Source organism: Mixophyes fleayi, chromosome 3 (assembly GCF_038048845.1).
Source record: "Mixophyes fleayi isolate aMixFle1 chromosome 3, aMixFle1.hap1, whole genome shotgun sequence".
NCBI classification, from domain to species: Eukaryota; Metazoa; Chordata; class Amphibia; order Anura; family Limnodynastidae; genus Mixophyes; species Mixophyes fleayi.
Window position 1 is genome coordinate 239,071,980 of NC_134404.1, and position 21,358 is coordinate 239,093,337.

The window sequence follows — 21,358 nt, forward strand, 5'->3', positions numbered from 1 at the left end:
ACACACATCTTGTGAAATTCGAAGACTTAGTAATGAAACACGAGTATCCGACCTGCATGTTCATGCATGTCACAGATATAAAGAAAATAAAATGAGTTAAATTGATACTTATTATTGACTTAACGATCAGAATTGGATATAAACTTGTTTCCCCCTGTTCTTATCAGCAGCTAACATGAAACGCGATGTCTTTACAAACATACTAGATCCAAACATTCCGTCTACAAAAATATGATTACAGAAAGTTCACCCCTTAAACTGTAACTCCGCAGACTGTAAAGAAACTGAGCACGAAACAAAGACTTTTATGTAATTGAACAACGGAAACAATGTACAGAAAAAATGAATACAAAAATGTATTCCTAATAGAGGAAAAGACTGTGCTTGCATCACACGCATATGAATCCTAATCTCCCTCCCCCAACCCTTGCAACAGGGCATAGTAACTGAGTCAGTGGTTCTCCTGCAGCAGCAGCTCTTGTTTGTTGTCTTGGCAGCAGTTCAAAGAATTGAGGGGGATGGAGAGGAGGCAAGGAAGCGTGGGCGTGCATGGCTAATGACAGTTACTGCGCATGCGTACAAGGGAGGCGGCGGTGGCTGGACGGGGACTGTCGAAGAATCAAGTAAATAGAGAACTTGGAATCACAACGGTTGGCTCAGTCGTGACGTCACCGACAGTGCCAGTGAAAACTGACAGAGAGGCGGGAATCCGTGGTACGGAGAAAACGGACGGCTGTGGCATCCTGTTTATCGACATCTGCTCTATGGGATCTGTATATCAGCTTGGTTTATAGCGATATTCTGGCAGCGCTGTTTAGTCTCGGTGCACGAAGGGGTTAAGCCGGAGTTGTTGTGAGCTTTCGGCAGTCTAAAGAGGGGGGCTCCTCTGGTGACTGAGGCAGCAGCCAATCGGCGAGTCGCTTCCCTTCCCCCTTTCCTCTCCCTCCTCCCCTCCCAGGAGCGGTGCAGCTGAGGAAGGCGAGAGAAGAAGCGCTTCACAGAAAATAATTCCTCCTCCTCCTTCTCCCGGGATCCAGGGCGTAGTGTGCATGTCTCAAGCCGGACTTAGTTTCAGCCAAGGCGGAGGGCGCCGCCGCCGCCCAGCTCCCCGAGGCTGATTGCCCGCTGTGCGCAGTAACCTCCCGGCCCCTGGATTTTCCCGCACGGTTCTTACCCCGACCGAGGCGGGCAGCGCACGCTCACGCCTGCTAGCCTCTCTGTTGGATTTGTGTGGATAGCTCTGTATTGCTATGTCATCCGCCACGGTGGCCGCCTCCCGGAGACAGTCGTGCTATCTGTGTGACCTGCCGCGCATGCCATGGGCCATGATCTGGGACTTCACGGAGCCCGTGTGCAGAGGCTGCGTCAACTATGAAGGTGCCGATCGCATCGAGTTTGTTATCGAGACTGCTCGACATCTAAAAAGGGCGCACGGCTTCCAGGAGGGCAGGTCCCCGGGGCCACCATCCTCTTCCTCCTCCACCTCCTCTTCCTCAGTCAAGCCGCAGCTCACTGTCAAAGAGATGGCGCAGATAGGACACACGGTGGGGGGCCCTGAAGGTGTCTCAAGGGCCTCACAGCAGCCTCCTCCACCCCAGTGCCTGGACCGCTACCCGCTGGTTTCTGAGAGGCCGCCGCCCCGCCTGGGCTCGGATTACAGCGTTGGGCGCCAGGTGAATGGTATTTTGCTGCCTAATGGTTTCCCAAAACCCGATGACCCCCCGGAGTTGAATCGCCAGAGCCCCAATTCGCGCAGGACTAGCGCTGTACCCCCTTCCCTGGGTGCTCTGATGAATGGATCACCCATGGGCCGTGCTCCTCCTTTGGGGATCTCCGCGGCCTCTTTGGTAGCAGCAGTTGCTGCCACAACTTCTGCGGACATGGGGAACAAACGGCCTGGCTCTGTGTCCAGTAGTGAGCACGATGCCAAGGAAAAACACCGGGCAGATAGCTACTCTGAGCTGGCGGATAATCACAAGGGCAGGGCGGAGGAATGGATCAATAAGCCCAAGACGGTCAGGGACACACTGATGGCCATGCAGCACAACCACTCGCCATTTGACACCAAATTCAAGAAGGATTCAAATGCAGGGAGGGCTATTGGCTTTGATGCCAGTAACCCAGCACCTAAATCAGGTATATGGTTTTTATATATACAAGGGGCATACTAGTTTTGTGTGTAGAAAGTTGAGGAAATGGTGCAGAGACAGCACTGGGGGTGAGCATGGCATACTTTTTCTAGAAACTGGTTTGCTCAGTTTTTTTTCTTGTTTTGAAGTGGGTGAGATGACAGAAAAACGTAGCTATGTAATTGCTTTAACGTGCTGCCATGTGCAGATCATGGCTGCGCCGAGAGAGCACATCAAGTGTGTTCTGCCTCAAGAGTGAGATGTAACAACTACATAACAACGTGTTATTGTGCTGATGCAGCAATTTCTAGGGGTCAAGCTAGCTGATACCCTAAATAATGGAAGCATCTATTTGTAACACGCTTACAGTAAACTTGCTTTAGTAGCTAATCTGTTTATTCAGAGAGTCTGGTTTTGTGCTTGTTGTATGTATGTATGTATGTTTTACGTTTTTTGCTGTTAAGGTCATGGCAGTTAATTTCAAAATTGTGTGTTGAGCGATTAAATTAGAAATTTCACACCACAATGATAAGAAAAATCGTTCGAATTACAAGGATTTTGTTTCACAAAGATTAATGCCCAATAGTTTTAATATTCATGCTTTCGTTTTCAGTTAGGCAAGTGCTGTTTATTGTATTTCTACATATTGCACACATTTTATATACATTAGTTTTCAAGTGTGTAAGACCTGCTTCCATGAAGTTCAGATGCAATATACAACACAATAATGAAGGTAGAAGGCATTTTATTGTTTAGTTTACATTGAAACATAACAGATATTTAAACAGTTTGTTGGCTAACATTTGTTTTTTAAATTTAAATCCATGTGAGTCGAGAGGACTTGCTTTATTTTTCATTCATAAAACTGGAGTTGCAGGTTTTCATACTTTATGCTGTTGATCAGTATACTTTAAATGTTTTTATTTTACAAGTACAGATGATTCCTTTTAAGTGATTGAACAGTTATGATGACACAAAAAAAAACTTATCAAAAGTTCTATTATATATTGTGTACAGAAAACAATAGTGCTATTCATAGTGAAGTATGATTGTAAGTGCACTTATCCCTGTTATTAATCCTTTATCTTACTGATGACTAATGTTGCATTGGCTGTTATGCTTAGTGTAACAATCATATCTGCTTTCACTTTCGTATAAGTTATTTTTAAAATAATACTGCAAACTTTATCATCTCTGTTTTTGTCCTCTTAAAGGTATGGTATGATACACTATTTAATTTGTGCTTATTTTTAAATCTTGAATTTGCCAGAGAACTATGACCCTGGTAAGAATGCTGCTGTATTTCAGGATACCACAGTAATGACTGTTTAGTGTCGCAACATCACATTTATGCATATATCTATAACTTGCACAGGTTGTGGTATTGCTGGGGTTTAGTGATGTTATTTAAGACAAAAATAATTGTTTTGCTTCTTTTTGTAAAGGACTCCTGTCTCCGGTAGATGCTTATTTAGCTGGTTCCACTGCCCATAGATTTTTATATATCTTATTAGAAATATTGTATTGACAGGTGATTGCATAGCCAGCCTGGCTCAATACACATTTGACCATATTGATTTAATCAGACATCTACTTTTGAATTTACATGTTTACATTGTATTTTCTTCCAGTTTTTTATTTAAAATGTTTCATGTTCCAGGTCCTCAATCTATGTTTTGAGTGAGCGAATAGATAAGAATGGGCGTTTTAAAGCCAGAAGCACTCCATTTCCCCCCCTCCCCAAAAATACAATAATATACTATGCAGATTTATTTTCATGACTTGTCATGCTTTCATTATGATTCCCAATGTTTTCCCTTTTATCTTGAATATAATGCCACCCACCCTTTCATTTGTTCTACTTTGGACCTTGAACCAAAGAGTATGTCCCCTAAATGTTTATTGGTAGATTTTTTTTTTTTTATGATTTTTTTTTAAATCTTAGTTGGGTTCAAGTAAATACATTGCCATTTGTAAAGCAGTCAATATAATTCAGCACACTAAAGTATATTGTTAATATATCAACAAGACACCTTTAGCTTGGTCTAGTGGTTTGTTTTTTAATAACTGCCGAATATTATTATGGACTGGGGAGTTAGAATATCATCCTGAGCTTTCTTTCTGCCCATTTAAAACCTCTTCTTACCCAGCAGTGGAGTGAGTGTTTGTTTTAGGTCAGCAGTTACAGACTTGGGGAAGTTGGTTTTTGGTACTTTTGCTCTTTAATTAGAAACAGCTGTAGTATGTGGCCAAAAAGATTATGATAGAAATAATGAAGTGTAAATGCATGTTTTACAGTTATCAGTTGCTTATGCTATCAACATTTAATGTCACCTCTACATTTCTGAATCATTGCATATTTTATTTATAACTTTTTTTTTTAATCTAAATAAATGAGATTTGTAAGGTTGCTTTAACCACTGATTAAAACAATCATGCTTTTACTATTTTTTTTTTTATTTTATTTTTTTTTTATACACTAGATGGAAATGACTGGTTCCAGTGATCCATAACTGTGTGGCTGCTATCAGCAGCAGCATTATTTGGACACTGACTGCTCTATTTATACATGCCCACTGCAAGTAAGCTAGGGGGATTTGCTGGAGTTTCCTCTATTGCACCCCCACCACATATGAAATGCAGTCGCTAGCTAGCCTAATGCATAACTACCTAGCTGAAATTAAGTTCTGTCTTAATAGTTGAGGTTTCAACTTCTCTTTTGGCTGGTCTGATAATGACTGCCAGTGTGGATATGTCAATGTGGATGTATCCACACTGATGAATCAGAAAAAAGTGTTTCTACAAGCTTCGTCATCCCTATTTTGCAGTAGTAAATCTTAAATTAATCTGCCTGCATATGACAATGACTTAAAGATGGAGACAGATTAACAAAAAGTTAATGAAAAGCAAGTTGTACTACAACAAACTAGGATTTTTTTTTTGTGTTCTTGTTTTGAATTTTGGCATATTGTGAAATGTTCTTTTATATTCTGTTCTTAGATGTTTGTTCATTTTAAAAAGTGCCCGTGCATTTTCGATGTGTTTAACAGGACTCCATAAAATTAAATGGTGTGCTGTGCATTACAGAAAAAAAACATGTTAGGGATGTCATGAAGGCAAAGTACTTATTTTACGGATGTCTAATACAAATGGCATTTCAACTTCATTTATACAAGTGCATAAAAAAAACAAAGTTGCCATATACATTCTGTGCACAGCCTGGCTGTCAGCCTCAAATTTGCTGGAGACCCCCCTAGAAATACATTATGTATTAGATACTCTTTACCAATTGCAGCATATTTCTCCACCCCTTTACTATGCTGTAATTATAGCTGTTTATTTCACTTGTCTCCTTCAATTTTATTTTACATGTTCCTTGTCTTTTATATTGCACCTTGCTATTGGCTCAATTACCCCTTTCCCTAATGGTTAGTCCAGGTTTTTTTTTTTTTTTTTATATATATTTTTTCTATTGTTTTACATAACTATTTTTATTTGGCTTTATGAATATTGATTAAGGGGTTGAGAGGTAAGAGTGCTCAACCAGTGCTAGTGCAATTGACTAGCTACTTGAAGTCAGTGTCACAACATTGGTTTCAATGCTGAAACCATGTATTGATAGCAGGGGCATACAGATTATGGCCAGTGGGCTGCTATTTGGACACACTACTACTGTTATGGGTTCTACAATCCTACAAAAATTGTCTTAATATTATCATGTGAAAAAGTACACCCTTCTTTCAAAGTGGGGACTTTGGGGTCTTGCTTCGCAGTTTACATTTTGTAACATAATTAATAATCATCTAGTCCTCACAAAGTACTAAAACTTGTTTAAATCTAATCTCGTATAATAAATTATTAACAATTGATTTGATATCTTTATTCAACAGAAAATTAGCCATCTTGACTTTTTTTTTTTTCTTCAGTAGCAAACTTTTTCAGCAAAAAACTTGAAGTAATGATTTTCTCTATCTGTCTTGCATCGTATTGGAGGACTTTTGAGCCACTTCTCCATACAAAACTCCTTCAGTTCATTGATGTTTAAGGTCAATCGTTTATGTACAGCTACTTTAAGGTCCTGCCAAATAATCCCAATGGGATTGAGGCCTGACCTTTGATGCAGTCATTCCAAATCATTAATTTTCTTTTATCAGACATTCAGTTGCAGGCTTGTTGGTGTGCATAGGGTCTGTTCTGTTGCATAATCAAATTTTGGCTATAACTTCAATTGTCAGACAGGTGTCCTCACATTTTCCTCTAGAGTATTCTGGAGAGGAATGAATCCCATGTCCTCTGGATGCAAAGCAAACCAATATTGATCCCCATGCTTGATGGTTGGTATGAGTTTATTTTGGTGAAACTGTTTTGTTTTTTATTTAACACTAAACAACTTCACTTTGTCTTGGTCTTGTCTGTTCAGAGTACATTGTTCCACAAGTGCTACAGAATCTGCTGGCGCTATATAAATAAATGATGAAGTGGTCTGTTATGTTCAGATTTGAGTTTGCTAATTTAAACTGTACTACAGTTTTATTTATTTTGTTTGCCATGTTGGCACTTAACTGTATATATCCCTTGATGTAGCTTTTTTTGTTTTTTTGTGATTTCTCTTGGCAACAATATGATCTGTAGGTGAACTTGCACAGGCGCACACACACGTTTGGCAACTGTCTTCAATTTTCTCCATTTGTAAATCTTTTTATAGTATGATGGACTGCAAAATGTATGGAAATGGGTTTAAAACCCTTTCTGGACTGATGAGCAGCAAAAAATAATTTCTCTGATATCCTTGCAGGTGTCGTTTCTCAATCGTCTAGTAGTAAAAGAAACATGAGTGCTCTGGAAACTGCCAGAGGTTCTATTTTTATGCAGTAGTAGCACTTGCTGGTCACATAATAAAATAGAATTTACCAGTAAGGCACTCAACAAACCAGTTTCATCCATATGAAAACAGTAAGGGTATACTTTTTCACACATGGCTTATTTTGTGCTGAATAAATAATGACAAAGTAAAATCTAGTATGTGGTTGTTGTTTTTTTTTGTCACGTGAGGTTTGAGGACACTTGAGATTTTAGGACTTGGTGATTACTAGATTGTTAAATATCTTCTGCTATCTAAAAACACTGATTTGAAAGATGAGGAATTTTTTTTCATGATTCTATAAGGGTATATTCTTATGGATTATTTAAAATCAAGCTGCACCCATGGTCCAATTGCATAGAATATAGTTGGCACAGATTATACTGATGAATTAATTGTTTTTTACAAATGTTGATGCATTGTTCATTTTCTGCTAAATATAGCACATAGTAACATGCCACATGTGAGTAAGTACTCTGAAGGAGGCAATTTTTATTTTGCAGTGAAGAATTTTTAGATTCCATTAGGGTAAGTCCCACACAAAATACCTTTATTTTCAACAAGTTAACTTAACGAGTGTGTAAAGCTGGCTACAAATGGAGATATTCTCTAAGAATGGAGGTAAATGTAGGCAGAAGATCAGAATAACAGCAAAAAAAAATTGCTATAAAATATCAAAGTCAGTCTGAAGTGTGATCAGGAGGTCAAATAACTCTGAGCAGCTAGCCTTTGGCATTATGTTTGTGCATAAAAATGAAAGCACACAAGATAAAGCTATTCATGGTGGTTCAGGTGAGCACCTGCAAAGCAAGGGCCATCTTTGACCACAGATAACCAGTATAGCAACTGCACCTAGTGAGCCCTTTGTCAAATGCAATCATTTTTCCTGAAGTATTATTAAATGCTTTACAAAAACCCTCTTTATTTTTTTTGCTGAAATTTAGGTTCTGTCCATCACATGATTAGAGCAGAGATGAATGCACTTATTATATATAATGCACAGGACTTAGATCTTTTTGGATATTGTAACGAAAAATATCTCGTATTTTTATTATTTTACTTTACAGTGGACACATTTTATTTATTTTTTAAATTTAAGTTTATTGAGTTTTACACACATACACAGGTTATAAATGTACAACCAACAAAATGGCATGGTACGTTATTGACACTGAAAAAAAGACATCCTGGCATCAGTCCAAAATGCACTCAGAAATCTGTAAAGGAGATATGCCAACCCTTACACATACCTGCTAAATACTCATATAGACAAAGACAAAGGAAGGGAAGGGGGGATCACATTAGAGGGGGGGGGGTCTGGCAAAATTCCTCATTTAAGCTTCAGTTTAGTTTAAAGCTCTGTCAACCTAGTAGGTTATGTATCTGCCGGGCACACAACGCTCCCAAATGGTCCATATAACCAAGCCAGCCCTCGGGTGCAAAAATGGGAAGGAACAAAACCACTCAATCAGTCAAATTTGAAATCGGGGACTGTGGAGAGTCCAGAAGTTTTAACCATGGAACCCAAGTAGCATAGTACAATTCAAACGAGTCTTTGGTTGACAGCTGCATCTCATCCATGATCCTATAGTGTTCCAATCTATTAGACCAGTCCCGGATACTCGGAGGCGTGGTTGATCTCCATTTCACTGGGATTACTGCCTTTGCTGCCGAGATAATAAATTTTAATCGATTTTTTTAAAACTTGATAGAGACATATCAACTTTATTTAACAGCCAGAACACCGGAGTTTTGGGTATGTTTTGACCCACCAACTGGCCGACACGATGGATCCCTGCTTGGGACCACTGTTTGAAAGCTAGCGGGGTAATCCCCGGAGGGAACATTGGGTTATTACATAATGGGGTCAGTGGGGCAATTGGAGAGGAGATACATGGAAGGGCTCTAAGCTTAGATCATTTCACTAACGTGGGACCTAAAGTAGGATGAGGAATACTGAATAGCCAAAGTAATGTGTCAGCCGGGGATTCCAGAGAAAACGACTCAATTTCCACCCATTGTTTTGACCCGACCCTACTAGCCATCTCCATAATTCTAACCAAAATTGCTGCATCATAATAAGAGAAGTGGGGAAGTTGCAGTCCTCCCAAGTGTCTTCGTCTAAATAATATTTCGTGCTTGAATCTAGGGCGTCTCCCACACCACACAAATTTGCGCACCGTTCGTTGGATGACCTGAAACCATGAATCCGGCACATGGATCGGTAAAGTCTGAATGAGATATAAAAGACGGGGAAGGACATTCATTTTGATTATATTGACCCGGCCTATCCAAGAAAAATTCTTACTCTGCCACTCCCTCAAGTCAGCTTGGACCCTGCCCAAAAGTGGTCTGAAATTGAGCTCATAAAGACATGTGAGGTCACTAGGGATTATTACCCTCAGGTATTTTAATTGGGAAGGGTGCCAGATGAAAGGAAAGGCGAGTTTCAGCCCCTCTACCACCGAAGCTGGGGTCTTAATATTCAAAGCCACCGACTTACTATAGTTAATTTTAAAATTGGATAACACGCCAAACTTTTGAAACTCCCTTACCAAATTTGGTAAAGAAACAACTGGATTGGAGATAATGGCTAAAAGGTCGTCTGCAAATAAGGCGAGTTTATGCTCTTTCTTATCAACTTGTATTCCCGAGATATTTGGGTTGGCCCTGATAGCTCTTGCTTCCATACACAACACAAAAATAAGTGGTGAGAGCGGACACCCCTGTCTGGTGCTGTTGTTAAACACGACTGGCTCCGACAAATCTCCATTTATTTTAATCCGAGCCGTAGGTTGTCGGTAAAGTGCCAGAATTCTGTGAAGACCAACTGGCCCCAGTGCCCAGACCCAGGTGCTCAAGGATCCCTCTCATAAAAGGCCAACTTACGCGATCAAAAGCCTTCTCGGCATCAGTGGACAAAAGCATTGACGATGTTGAACGAGAGGCCAGGTGAATCAGATCTATCGCCTTGGTAGTGTTGTCTCGAGCCTCTCGACCTGGGACAAAACCCACTTGATCTGCGTGAACAATTTCTGGGAGTAGCACTTTTAATCTATTTGCAATAAGTTTTGCATACAGCTTAATGTCCACATTAAGCAAGGAGATAGGCCTATAGCTCGCACATTGGGAGGGGTCCTTTCCCTCTTTAGGGATCACAGTTATGTGTGCTTCCAAGCTCAGAGGAGAAAAAAGTATCCCTGGAAATCACATTGAAGGCCGACACCATTAGTGGTATCAACATGTCTTTAAAGGACTTGTAGTAGCATAGTAAAGCCATCAGGGCCCGGACTTTTACCCCCAGGTGTAGATTTGATAGCCTCCCTTAGCTCCCCCTCGGTGAAGGGTTGCTCTAGTATGTCGCTGTCTGGGCTTGAAAGAGTAGGAAAACCCACCTCCTTCAGATATGTCGAGATCCGAGCTGAATGAGTGGAGCCTTCTGCACAACCAACCTGGGTCTCAAGATTATATAGTTTGGTATAGTAAGTGTGGAAAGCACTGGCTATGTCCGAGGTCAGCTTACAGTCTCGGTCTTTACCATCCTTAATTGAAGCAATATAGGCCCTTGCTCGTTGCTTGCGCAAGGCCCTCGCTAACATACAGCCCGGCCTATTACCCCACCGGAAGAAATGATGTCTGCACCTACTAAAGTCTAATTTGACTTTATCATTTAATAGCTTGTTAAGTGCCGCCCTAGTCTCGGTTAGCTTATTTAACAGGTCGTTGGTCACATAGGATTTATGTGCCGTCTCTAAATCTCTAATCTGCTGTAATAATTGATCCCTTCGGGCCGTACGTTCTCTCTTAACACGGGAGCCTAATTCAATGAGTTTCCCCCTCATGACACACTTATGTGCCTCTGGACACATCAGGAGTATCCTTATCTGTGATATAGTCATCTAATGCTGCGGCCAATTGATCTCTAAGTTATGTTTTGCAGGAGAGACTCATTAAGGCGCAAGGTGCACTTTTTGGTCATGGATTGAGTGAGTTAGATAGTTATTGATATCGGAGCGTGGTCTGACCAAGTTATTTGGCCAATGGATGATGCTAAGAGGTAAGGGAGGGCCCTATGTGAAAGAAACAGATAGTCAATTTGTGAGTAAACATTATGTGGATGGGAAAAGAAAGAGTAATCTCTTTCTCCAGGGTGTTGAAGGTGCCATGTGTCGACCAATTGGTGTTCATGAAGCACTCGTCTGACCTTACAGTGTTGAGATCTACGCAATGTCGACCGACCATTAGATGTGTCAAGTTCTGGTTGCAGGGTCCAATTGAAATCTCCTCCTACAATCAGAGTTCCCTCTGCTAGCTCTGCAACTTTTTCGAAAACCTGAGATATAAACAGTGGTTGACCCTGATTAGGCAAGTATAAATTGACAAAGGTATACATTACATTGAATAAGCTACATTTAATCAGAAGTGCTCTTCCTTCAACAAGGCAAAATTTTTGGATGTTCGTAAAAGGGAGTCTTAGAAAACAAAGTAGCAACACCCAGTGTCTTACCCTCGCTATTATTACTGAAATACGAATTAGTATAGAAGCCATCTGAAAGCCGAGGGGCCATTCCTTGCTTACAATGTGTCTCTTGGATGAAAACTACATCCGCTCCCATATTTCTCATTTCTTTTAATGCCCGTGATCTTTTCTCAGGGAGATTAAGACCCTTAGCATTAATTGAGACCAATTTGAGTTGAGCTGTTTGGTGGATCTACAAATATCAGAAGAGCACCTCTGAATCAAACAGACAAGCATATTGAATCAGCAGTTGTAAATACCAGGTAAACCTGAGCTTAGAGAGTAATGAGAGGATTATAAGAGTTGACATTACCAGGAGGACTAGGGGAGGTAAGCCACATGAGGAAAAAAACAATACAGACACAGACAAACCTAATGACGTATAGAGACATAACAGATAACACACAATTAAACCGCTCCTGGGAAACGGGAGAGGAGGAGCCATGCCCATCTCTCGGAATTCTTGTTGCGGTGTGGGGAGAAAAGGGGGGGGGTTAGCGACCGTGACTAGCAGAACAACCTATAAAAGTAGTTAACATTATAAGAACTTTCAAAACAAAATCCGTATCAAAACCAATATTAGTAACTAAAGCACAGTAAGTCTTGTGGTTAGAAGATCCTCCGATCTAGACAGGACCTGAACTCCAACTTGCCAAAGAAACGCTTGAAGAACAAAGGTTTTGTGCCTAATAGCGATCCGGATACACATCTAACTATAACAATTTAGGTGATCATCTACAGGCCCATGTAAAGACATGGAGAGACAAGGTAAGCATAGGAGTTCCTCGATCCCATGTCCTGGTCACCAGATAGAGATCCACACAGATAAACTGAGATGGGCAGCGTTGTGCAGAAAGAGGAGGCTGTATCACAAGTTTTATGGTTGAAAGAACCTCCAGTAGGATTAGCCCAAAAGTATCAACAAACCAGAGAAGAAACTTGAAAAACCAACACTTTTCTTTGTGCAATGTCAGGACAAGAGCTGGGTACAAATCCTTTGATAGCTGTTTCTGCGTACATCCTCAGATAGAAGAAAAGTCAGACAGCATAACAAGTATGGTGGACCATTCCTCCAGTATCTCGGTTACCAGAAGGAGCCTGGTATAGATAGGTTGAAGAAAGGCCGTGCAGCCCAGCATCATTAAAAGTATCAGTATAGTGCCGGCCCTGGCTAACTGAGTGGCTAGTTGATCCAGAGATTCCCTGATCCCATCGAGTACAGGAAAGAGGCATCTCCAGCTAAAGTATCAAATTATGTGTCCACAGACTCTGGGGGCTCCCGCCTTCTTCTCCTGGAACTTCCCGCCGTTTGCCAAGAATCTGGACCCGTCGGCTGCAATCGGGCGAAATGTTGTTGCCATTCCGGCAGCGGCATTGCCTGTATTCCCAGCTGCGAACAGAACGGATTGATATCTTGAGGTGATCTCAGAAACTCGGTCTTTCCATTATTGGACACTTGTAAGTTAAAGGGAAATCCCCATCGGTATTTAATGTTCTTGGCCCGTAGTGCATCAGTTAAAGGTTTAATCATACGATGCATCTGAAGGGTATTCCAGGAGAGATCCTAAAAGATTTGAAGCCTGTTTCCATCATATTCTATGCCGTCCAGCTTTCTCGATTTTTGGAGAATTTCTTCCTTCTGTACGTAATAGTGCAAGCGACAGATCACATCTCTTGGTCGCTCAGATGGGGAGCCCCCTTGGTTTCAGGGCCATGTGAGCCCTATCAAATTGAATACTTGTAGAGAGATCCTGCTCAAGGATCCCATTGAAGACTTTAGAAAGAAAGGCAATTAGATCTTGTGTGGGTATTTCTTCAGGAACTCCACGAATACGCAGGTTATTCCTCCTGTTATCTAAGTCATCCACTCTACTTTGTAGCAAAAGAAAATCTTGAGCCTGCCGAGCTACAGTGTCACTGAGAAGAACATGCCGAGCCGTAGACTCATCTTTAAAGTCCTCTAATGTGGAAATTTTAGACGAGAGACGAGAGAACTCTGCTTGTAGAGTGGCGACTTCTTTTTTGACAGTATCTTTAAGACTGTATTCCAGTAACTCAAAGTCTTTCTTAGAGGGAAGCTCAGCCTTTGTTGGTAGAGATTTGACCAATTGCAGAATCGCCCCAATCTCTTGACTGGTTGGTGCTCACAGGGCATTCACTAGATGAGTCAGTCGGGGTAGCCATTTCTTGGACCTTAGCTGCTTCAGGCGAAGCTGGTGGGCTATTATCTTGTTCTAAAGGAGCGACTGTAGGATGTAGATGTTGCCGTAGATCTTGACGTCTAGGAGTATCCACAGATGTTCCGGGTTTCCTCTTAGACTGGCTTTTCTTATTTTTGCCCATTATATGGATGCACCATGGTTGACAAGTGGAGAGTGGAGATACAGAGATAAAGCTTAGACTTATTATAAACCGGTGATCTGCTTTGTCACATGTCACTTCCCCCCCCAGTGGATGGATCATTCAGCCATTTAGTCAAGTCGCAATACAATATAGATAGCCCTTGTTTGGAGGCGATGCACCATTTTTAGAAGCATGGCCGAAACCGGATGAGCCGACTCGCCCCAGTGTGCGCAGGGCGCCCGGCTATAGATGTAACCCGATGAGGCACTCTGCACTCTTGAATCCGTCCGCCTGATGTATACTTGGAGAGAGTTTTATGTTCTACAATAGCAGAGCCTGCACCCGGTGAGATTCACCACAAGGTGGCGACAGACACACTTTTAAAGTTGTAAGAATCAGTGGCACTGTAAAGTCTGCCTTAGTGGGTGAATAAAGCACATAGACATATACTGACCAGGGGAGCCAGCTGCCTGGAACATTCCAAAGGAGTATTGGCGATTTATAATGGCCTGTCACTCCTCACTTGCCGGCAGCTCTCAGGGCCAGGAATCACAAGCAGACCAATCAATCCGCCGACTACTGGGTCTGAACAGGCGCAAGTCTCACATACAGGCAGAGCGCCCCGATAGATCCGACTACACCAAGGCTCTCTATCCTCAGCGGGGGCCCCGGGACCCGCGACCGGAAGTGCGGGGGCCGGTGACTTCCGGTTTCGCAGCCGGAGCAACTTCCACAGCCTGTATCCAGCTTACCCCGCCGTGTGCTGTAGTCTTTTCCGGACACAGGTAAGTGCAGAGTGGCGGATTTGTTGGGGAGCCGGCGGTCTTCCCTCCTGTAGCAGAAGGACGTTTGCTGGGGCGATGAGATGGGGCTGGTCACAATCGATATCCAGGTGTCCCAAGTGTAGAGGCGATCCCCCGTGGCCTCCGGTTACCTGTCTGAAGCTCCGGTGAGCCTCAGCGCGACCACCCACGCTCAGTTGTTTCTAACAGTCCCAGTAGGCCCCAAGCCAGGAGGTTCTTCGTACGGTCTCCCCGGGCACTATAAACACACTTTGAGGGAGCGGGAGTACACCCATCCGCATAAGCCAGGCTCACAGGGTACTCAAGATGCTTAAGCCTTTGTTAAAGTTTAAATTTTTTTCACCCTCCAAGGGGAGCAGATTAAACTTGCGACTAGCTAATATGGCCACCAAGCCACGACCCCCAGTGGACACATTTTTTGAACACCCACTTGTATTTCTTGTGCGTGTACATAATTTCAGTCACAAAGGTTTGTTGTAAAGCATTGCATTCATCACTTGCCAATTAACAATTATCTAGTCTTTCCTCTACTTTGGAACTGCATATATTTTCAGTATAACATTTGTTTAAAGAGACATTTAGGCTAAAAAAAATAAAAAAAAGCATAATCCAATAACTAGCACAACTGTGGTTTGACACCACCAAAGGTTGCACTTGACCAATTAAATTAATTTCTAAACCCTTTAAATGTTGTTGTATGGTAAAGTCAAACAAATATTCTGATAGTTTGCTGACCAATTCTTATGACAGGATCCTACTCTTTCTAAAATGTGTCTACACAAGGGGGAAATTCTCTGCTATATACTCTAGAGGATAAACTGTATCACCTTTCATTACCTTGACTGTCAGAACAGCTCTGGTTAATCTGAAAATATATTCAGGCGTTGCTCTTTCCATACTACAATTTTTGCGACAGTCTGTCCCACACACTTAGTCACTAACTTTTAAGGGGAATACCTTCTATTATTTTTGTAAAAAAATTATTTCCTGAAAATTATAAAAAAAATACTTGCAAATTTGTATTTGCTAGGGGTGGGGGGGGTGTATGTATTAAAGTTGTCTGCAACGCTCTACAGCTGCCCTGTTAACACTTGTACATGCTGCATGTTTTTGGCTCAGCTGCTTAGTGGTAAGCGCAACCAATACAGCTGCAAATTATAATTAAAATTGCCTTGGTAAAAGGGGTCAAAAAAATTTAATACACAAATCTACCATTCACAATGTGATCCACTTACCTGGGTTCTGGGCCAGACTATAACAAAATATATAAAAAAAAAAAAAAAAAAAAAGCTTAGATGAAGAGGAGGGAGGGTGGTTTTTGGCAGAAGCGGTGAGAGGGGCCATTGGAACCCCAGGAAAAATGCTTGTGCACACTAAAATATTAGGTAGTTGGCAGCCAAAAAAACTGCAATACCCAATAATTATCTGATCAAAATTGTTAAGATCATTATCGGGTGTGTTTTTGGCAGATCTGGTCAGTAGATCATTAGACATGTGTGTACACTGTTATTTTCAACCCATTTACGTCAAAAGTGTCACTAAATTGGATACAGATTTCTTGGCATGTGTGTGGCTGTCTTTAACTATTATATATGAAAATGTTTGAATGTTACTACTTTTTTTTTTTTTTTTTTTTTTTTTTAGTTGCAGGAAAAAGTTGCAGGATTTCTAAATACACTTCCACACTGTTGTGATTTTACAGGCTTCTTTGCCAAATGTTAGATATTTACCTTTACTTATATGTGACTGCTACTGGTTGTTGTTTGTCCTATGATTCTGGTTGGTCCCACATACCCACTTTCTTCATGAAGCTATCTGAAAACATTTTGAACAAATACCTGTTCAATAGTTGCAGGTTTTGGTCTCTTTATTTAAAAATAATACTAATGCATTTTTAAAAACTAGAGCTTAGTCTTGTGACTAGATTCAAATCAATAGGCTCTACTGAACAGATTGCATATTCTCCTTTTGCATCACATTCCAAAGTCTATTTGTTTCATTATCATATGATGACTGAGATCTTGAGTATATTTTTAAGTTTTAGAAATAGTTTTTTCCTGTGAGACTCCTAGCTTGTTGGTGGTTTTCCAAAATATTTGTATCTAGTTAAGGAACTAAGGACTATTATCCAGTAGTACTTGAAATTTTTTTATATTTACTGAGAGATCAGAATTTTGTCCTGTAAATGTATACTTGAAATACATATGATTACAAGTAATTGAAAGTTAATGACGTTTGGATATAAGATTGCACTACCAGGTTAACAGCACTAGGAACTTGGCCTAATTAGTTACATATTCATTAATATGCATTGTTTCACCAAATTTCAAAATAAAAGCCAATTTTGAAAAGTTAGCTGCTGGTTTCTATGGTTTACAGGGCTTTTGTGTAGATAAATATATTTGAACATTTTTTTCATATACCCAGACTTGGGTTTTGATTAAGATATGATTTAAATAGACTGCATGATTCTGAGAAATGAAACATTTGGCATGAGACTAAGTTTTTTTTTTTGTCTGTTTTCTTTTAGTTATGTAGGTTATATTGGGATTAGAATTAAAAGACAAATAATACTTGTGCTACATTAAATTATGCTTTTTGTTTCCATCTAAAATGCCTAATTTAATGTCAGAACATGCACTTAAAGTGTTTCCCATGCATTGTTTTCATTGTACCCTCTTTTCTTTTCCCTCAGGTGCCCGTGCAGCACGGAAGCGAAAGCCTTCTCCAGAACCAGAACAGGAAGGAGGTCCAGTTAAGATAAATGGCGAAGGGCAGTCATGGTTGCCAGCAGCTGACTGTCTTAAGATTTCTACAATGACTAATTCATCATTCATGTCTCCACCTTCCACTGTCTCTCCTCATTCCAACCGTACCACCCCACCAGAAGCTGCACAAAATGGCCAGTCGCCAATGGCTGCTTTAATATTGGTGGCTGATAATGCTGGTGGTAATCATGGTTCGAAAGATGCTAACCAGGTTCATTCTACAACTAGGAGAAACAGTAACAGTCCACCATCACCTTCCTCTATGAACCAAAGAAGAATGGCTGCGAGGGATGTGCCAAGCCAACTTCCTAGTGGAGGAACATCATCACATGGAGGATTGGAACAGGCGCACCCCCAAAGCATTCCTGATTCTTCCATACCAAACAGTATGCCATTGTGCTGCACTCTTTGCCATGAGCGTCTTGAGGACACACATTTTGTACAGTGCCCTTCAGTATCTTCTCACAAATTTTGTTTTCCATGTTCAAGGCAAAGTATTAAACAACAAGGATCATCTGGAGAAGTGTATTGCCCAAGTGGGGAAAAATGTCCCCTGGTGGGATCAAATGTACCATGGGCCTTCATGCAGGGAGAAATTGCCACAATTCTTGCTGGGGATGTAAAAGTGAAAAAGGAGAGAGACTCTTGACTTGGTTTTTTTTTCTTTTGTGCTTCGTAGCCACCATAATCTCTTACTAAACCTCTTGTGGTGTGTGATATGTAGAAATTTATAAATTTCTACATATCACACACACAATGTAGACTGCATAAACATGGCTGTATAATTTTTAATTTTTGAATACATTGTGTTTCTATTTTTGAAAACAAAGGTATGTACTGATCAGAAAGGTATTCTTTGCTAATGTTATTTGCAAGTATTTGTTCTTATCCAGTGACAGTTACTGTTCAGTGTAGGCTGTGACTTGAGATGCTTTTTAGAGCACTTTGAAAAACAGAAATGCTTTTAGCTGTATTTGTATGCACTTGTTAAAAATGCCAAATACATTTTATGACATTGTAAATTGTCTCTGGTTACTCATTTTCTTTGAGATTAAGCTTTTTTAATTGTAAAATTTATTGATGTAATTTGAACCACTGGGTGATGTTTATTAAAAAAATATTGTTCACCAAAGCACTATCTTGAGTATAGTAATTATTTTTACCATTCTGCTAATAGCTGTAATACATAATCAAACAGCACATATTGGTAACACTAATGTGGAAGATTGTTTATAGGGGCTATCAAACAAGTTACATAAACTTTGGAATATATGACATACCTTTTTACACTCGTTCTCTTAATGAATTTGCAATATACAATCCCTTGTGTGCAAAGGTTGTCCTAATTTTATAGTGTGAACTTTACACTTGTCTTACGCAGAACTATTTATTGTAGTTTACTTTGCTACCCTTTTTCCTGCGGCAGGTACAGGGTGACACGGTTATCGAAAATGAAAACTGCACCAAAAATATTGTGTATATACTTTATTAGCTGTAAATGTTGCTAGTAACCGTTAATTGTTTCAAAAACAAGTCTGAGAAAATGTTGACGCTGTTCATGGAGTGTAAAGGCTTTAGAACAGGAAAACAAAGTCCCATCTGTGAGCATACTTTAATCTTTACTGTACAGTATATGAAATTATTACATAGGTTGAAAAATACAAGTCCCTTAAGTTCAAACTTTAAAGGATTGTAATGATGTCTTAGGAGTTTTGTTGATTTTAGAGCTTGAAAAAGTTGGTCTGGGGCAGTGGTTCCCAAACTTTTGCAGTTCGCGGCACCCTTAGTCTCCATAATTTTTTTAAAGGCACACCTCCAAAATAATTAGCGAGCAGTCCTATTTTAGAAGTAGTTGGGTCAAAAAAGCGTAATAAGTATTTAGGTCAGGATGGAAATACTAGTTGTATGCAAAAATAATACACATAAATCCAAGGAAAAAGAATATTTTTATATATTTTTTTCAATTATATTTCTGTCAAAGAATAATTGACAGCTAACTCAAACTGTGACCACCTTCATCTCCACACACGCTGTCCCCTCTGCATCCAGTCACTCTGCCCTTACATATATTAAATCTGAGATCAGTTTTCTTTAGTAATGCTATTTTTTACAATATACTGTACCATTCATTTTATTATCCAGTATAGCAAATCTAATCCACATCATGTCAGATCCATGATCTCATTACAATCAAAAGGCCGTTAAATTACATTCTATAGATGTGTGTATTTGCCTTTTTTACAACCCCACTGATCTTTTCTTTACAAGTAAACACTATGGTCTTTCTTTTTTTTTTTTTCTTCCTTTTGAGTACTTCTCACTGAAAATCATTGTTGAAATGTTACTAATATCTGAAAGGCACAACACCTGCAACAATTTGCAACACCTTTATTAGGTGAGTCCCCTAAATACAACATCATATATGGTAAAATTTGAACAATATACACCATATTGATTTTCTTTTATTTCTGGGGGTCCACATCACACTCACTCTGCCGCGGCCAGTCAGAGAAAAAAAAAAAAACTTACCAATCCGCGTGGAGTCCAGGACCCAGCATCCTTCCCTCTCCCGCAGCTTGTCACTGAATGTCTGGCGCGCTGCGGGAGAGAGGAAGCTGCTGGGTCCCGGGGGTTTCCCCCGGCTGGTCGCGGCGCACACTTTGGGAACCGCTGGTCTGGGGCATTTAAAGCTTTTTGGGGGGGTTGTGTGTTTTTTTTGGGTTTTTTTTATTGGATTTCGGTACATTACATATTTTAACATAAGTTTCTATTGTTAAACAAGTTTAACAATGTTTTATAGTTCCCTGAGTTAGACCTAAAACCCAATGAGTAGCATATTTAATTATGCAAAACTCGCATGAATCTATAATTTAGCAATTGCAGTGGGTGTTTTTGCTCAATAAATTCATGCTATAGAGAAATACTTTCCATCTTTAAAATGGTAGTTTCTATTTTCATACACTGGAACAGTACAATATAAGCTTAATCGTATAATATAGCTTACCTAAATATTTCAGATTTCTAAAGTATTTTTGTCATAAGTGTTGTGAACACACAACACTTTTAAGCATGGAGTTCTATATTATGAATATTTACAAACACTGCAAACACCCATGTCCTGCTCCCTAGGCCTTGTGCCTTTTGTATGGTAATACAAGGGAGAGTTCTAACTTTAAAACATGGTTAAAGTATGTCAACATTTTAAAAATGTGTTTTATATCCTGAACAATATAATCCACAGCTGCATGGTGGGGTTTTCTTATTTACACTTTCTTTTGGGCTGAGGGTAAAGGGATGTGGAAGTGAATCTCTGAAGAGGTTTGTGCATGTTGGCAAAACTATTCTTTGCAACTGCAAAAATTTGAATAGCTTCGGTGTTTTATGAACTACTTGTGTTTTATGCTTCTGATGTCAGTGTCGATAAAGTATATTCTGGAATTGTATTTGTAGTTACAATGTCCACAGTAACATTTAGCTTGGGACCTGAGCATATGTGCATTAGAGTACAATGTCCACAAGTGTTTCGCAAGTTCACTAGGAAATGTAATCTTTAAGAGCTATTTTATGGAAAAATTATTTATAGATTAAATATATGATTTGTAGATTTCTTGAGTAATATATATCTTAAAATACATATCTCTGTATACACAATGATTTGGTTTTAAATGTTAATTGTAATTTTCAATTTTTAGATTTAATCTGAACCTGGTTGACATTCTTCCACTGCTGGCTGTGCATGATATTTTATGTTTTTATATTGGTACACTAATAACCGGGGTATATTTTCCTTTTTAGAAGAGATATAACCAGAGTCTTAATTTTACATACTGAAATCCTCTGTGTGAAGTATTGTGTAAATAAAAACGAGTAAATTCAAGGTGCAGAATGTTGTTCTGCCTGGCAAGAACAAACTCCTTTCATCACCTGTAAATACT

General features: G+C 40.0%; 1 protein-coding gene across 1 annotated transcript; it reads left to right on the plus strand.

The window, feature by feature from the left end:
* Window positions 1–603: 603 nt before the first annotated feature.
* On the plus strand, window positions 604–18,555 carry IRF2BP2 (interferon regulatory factor 2 binding protein 2). The gene is made up of 2 exons (XM_075203329.1): window positions 604–2,136; window positions 17,351–18,555. Exons 1-2 carry the CDS (start codon window positions 1,251–1,253, stop codon window positions 18,070–18,072), a joined length of 1,608 nt encoding a protein of 535 aa, XP_075059430.1. The 5' UTR covers window positions 604–1,250; the 3' UTR covers window positions 18,073–18,555.
* Window positions 18,556–21,358: the final 2,803 nt, after the last annotated feature.

Coding starts and splice junctions, on each gene's coding strand:
- IRF2BP2 (XM_075203329.1), top strand. CDS start 1,251: ATGTCATCCGCCACGGTGGCCGCCTCCCGGAGACAGTCGTGCTATCTG. Junction 2,137..17,350: donor TAACCCAGCACCTAAATCAG/GTATATGGTTTT, acceptor CTTTTCCCTCAG/GTGCCCGTGCAGCACGGAAG.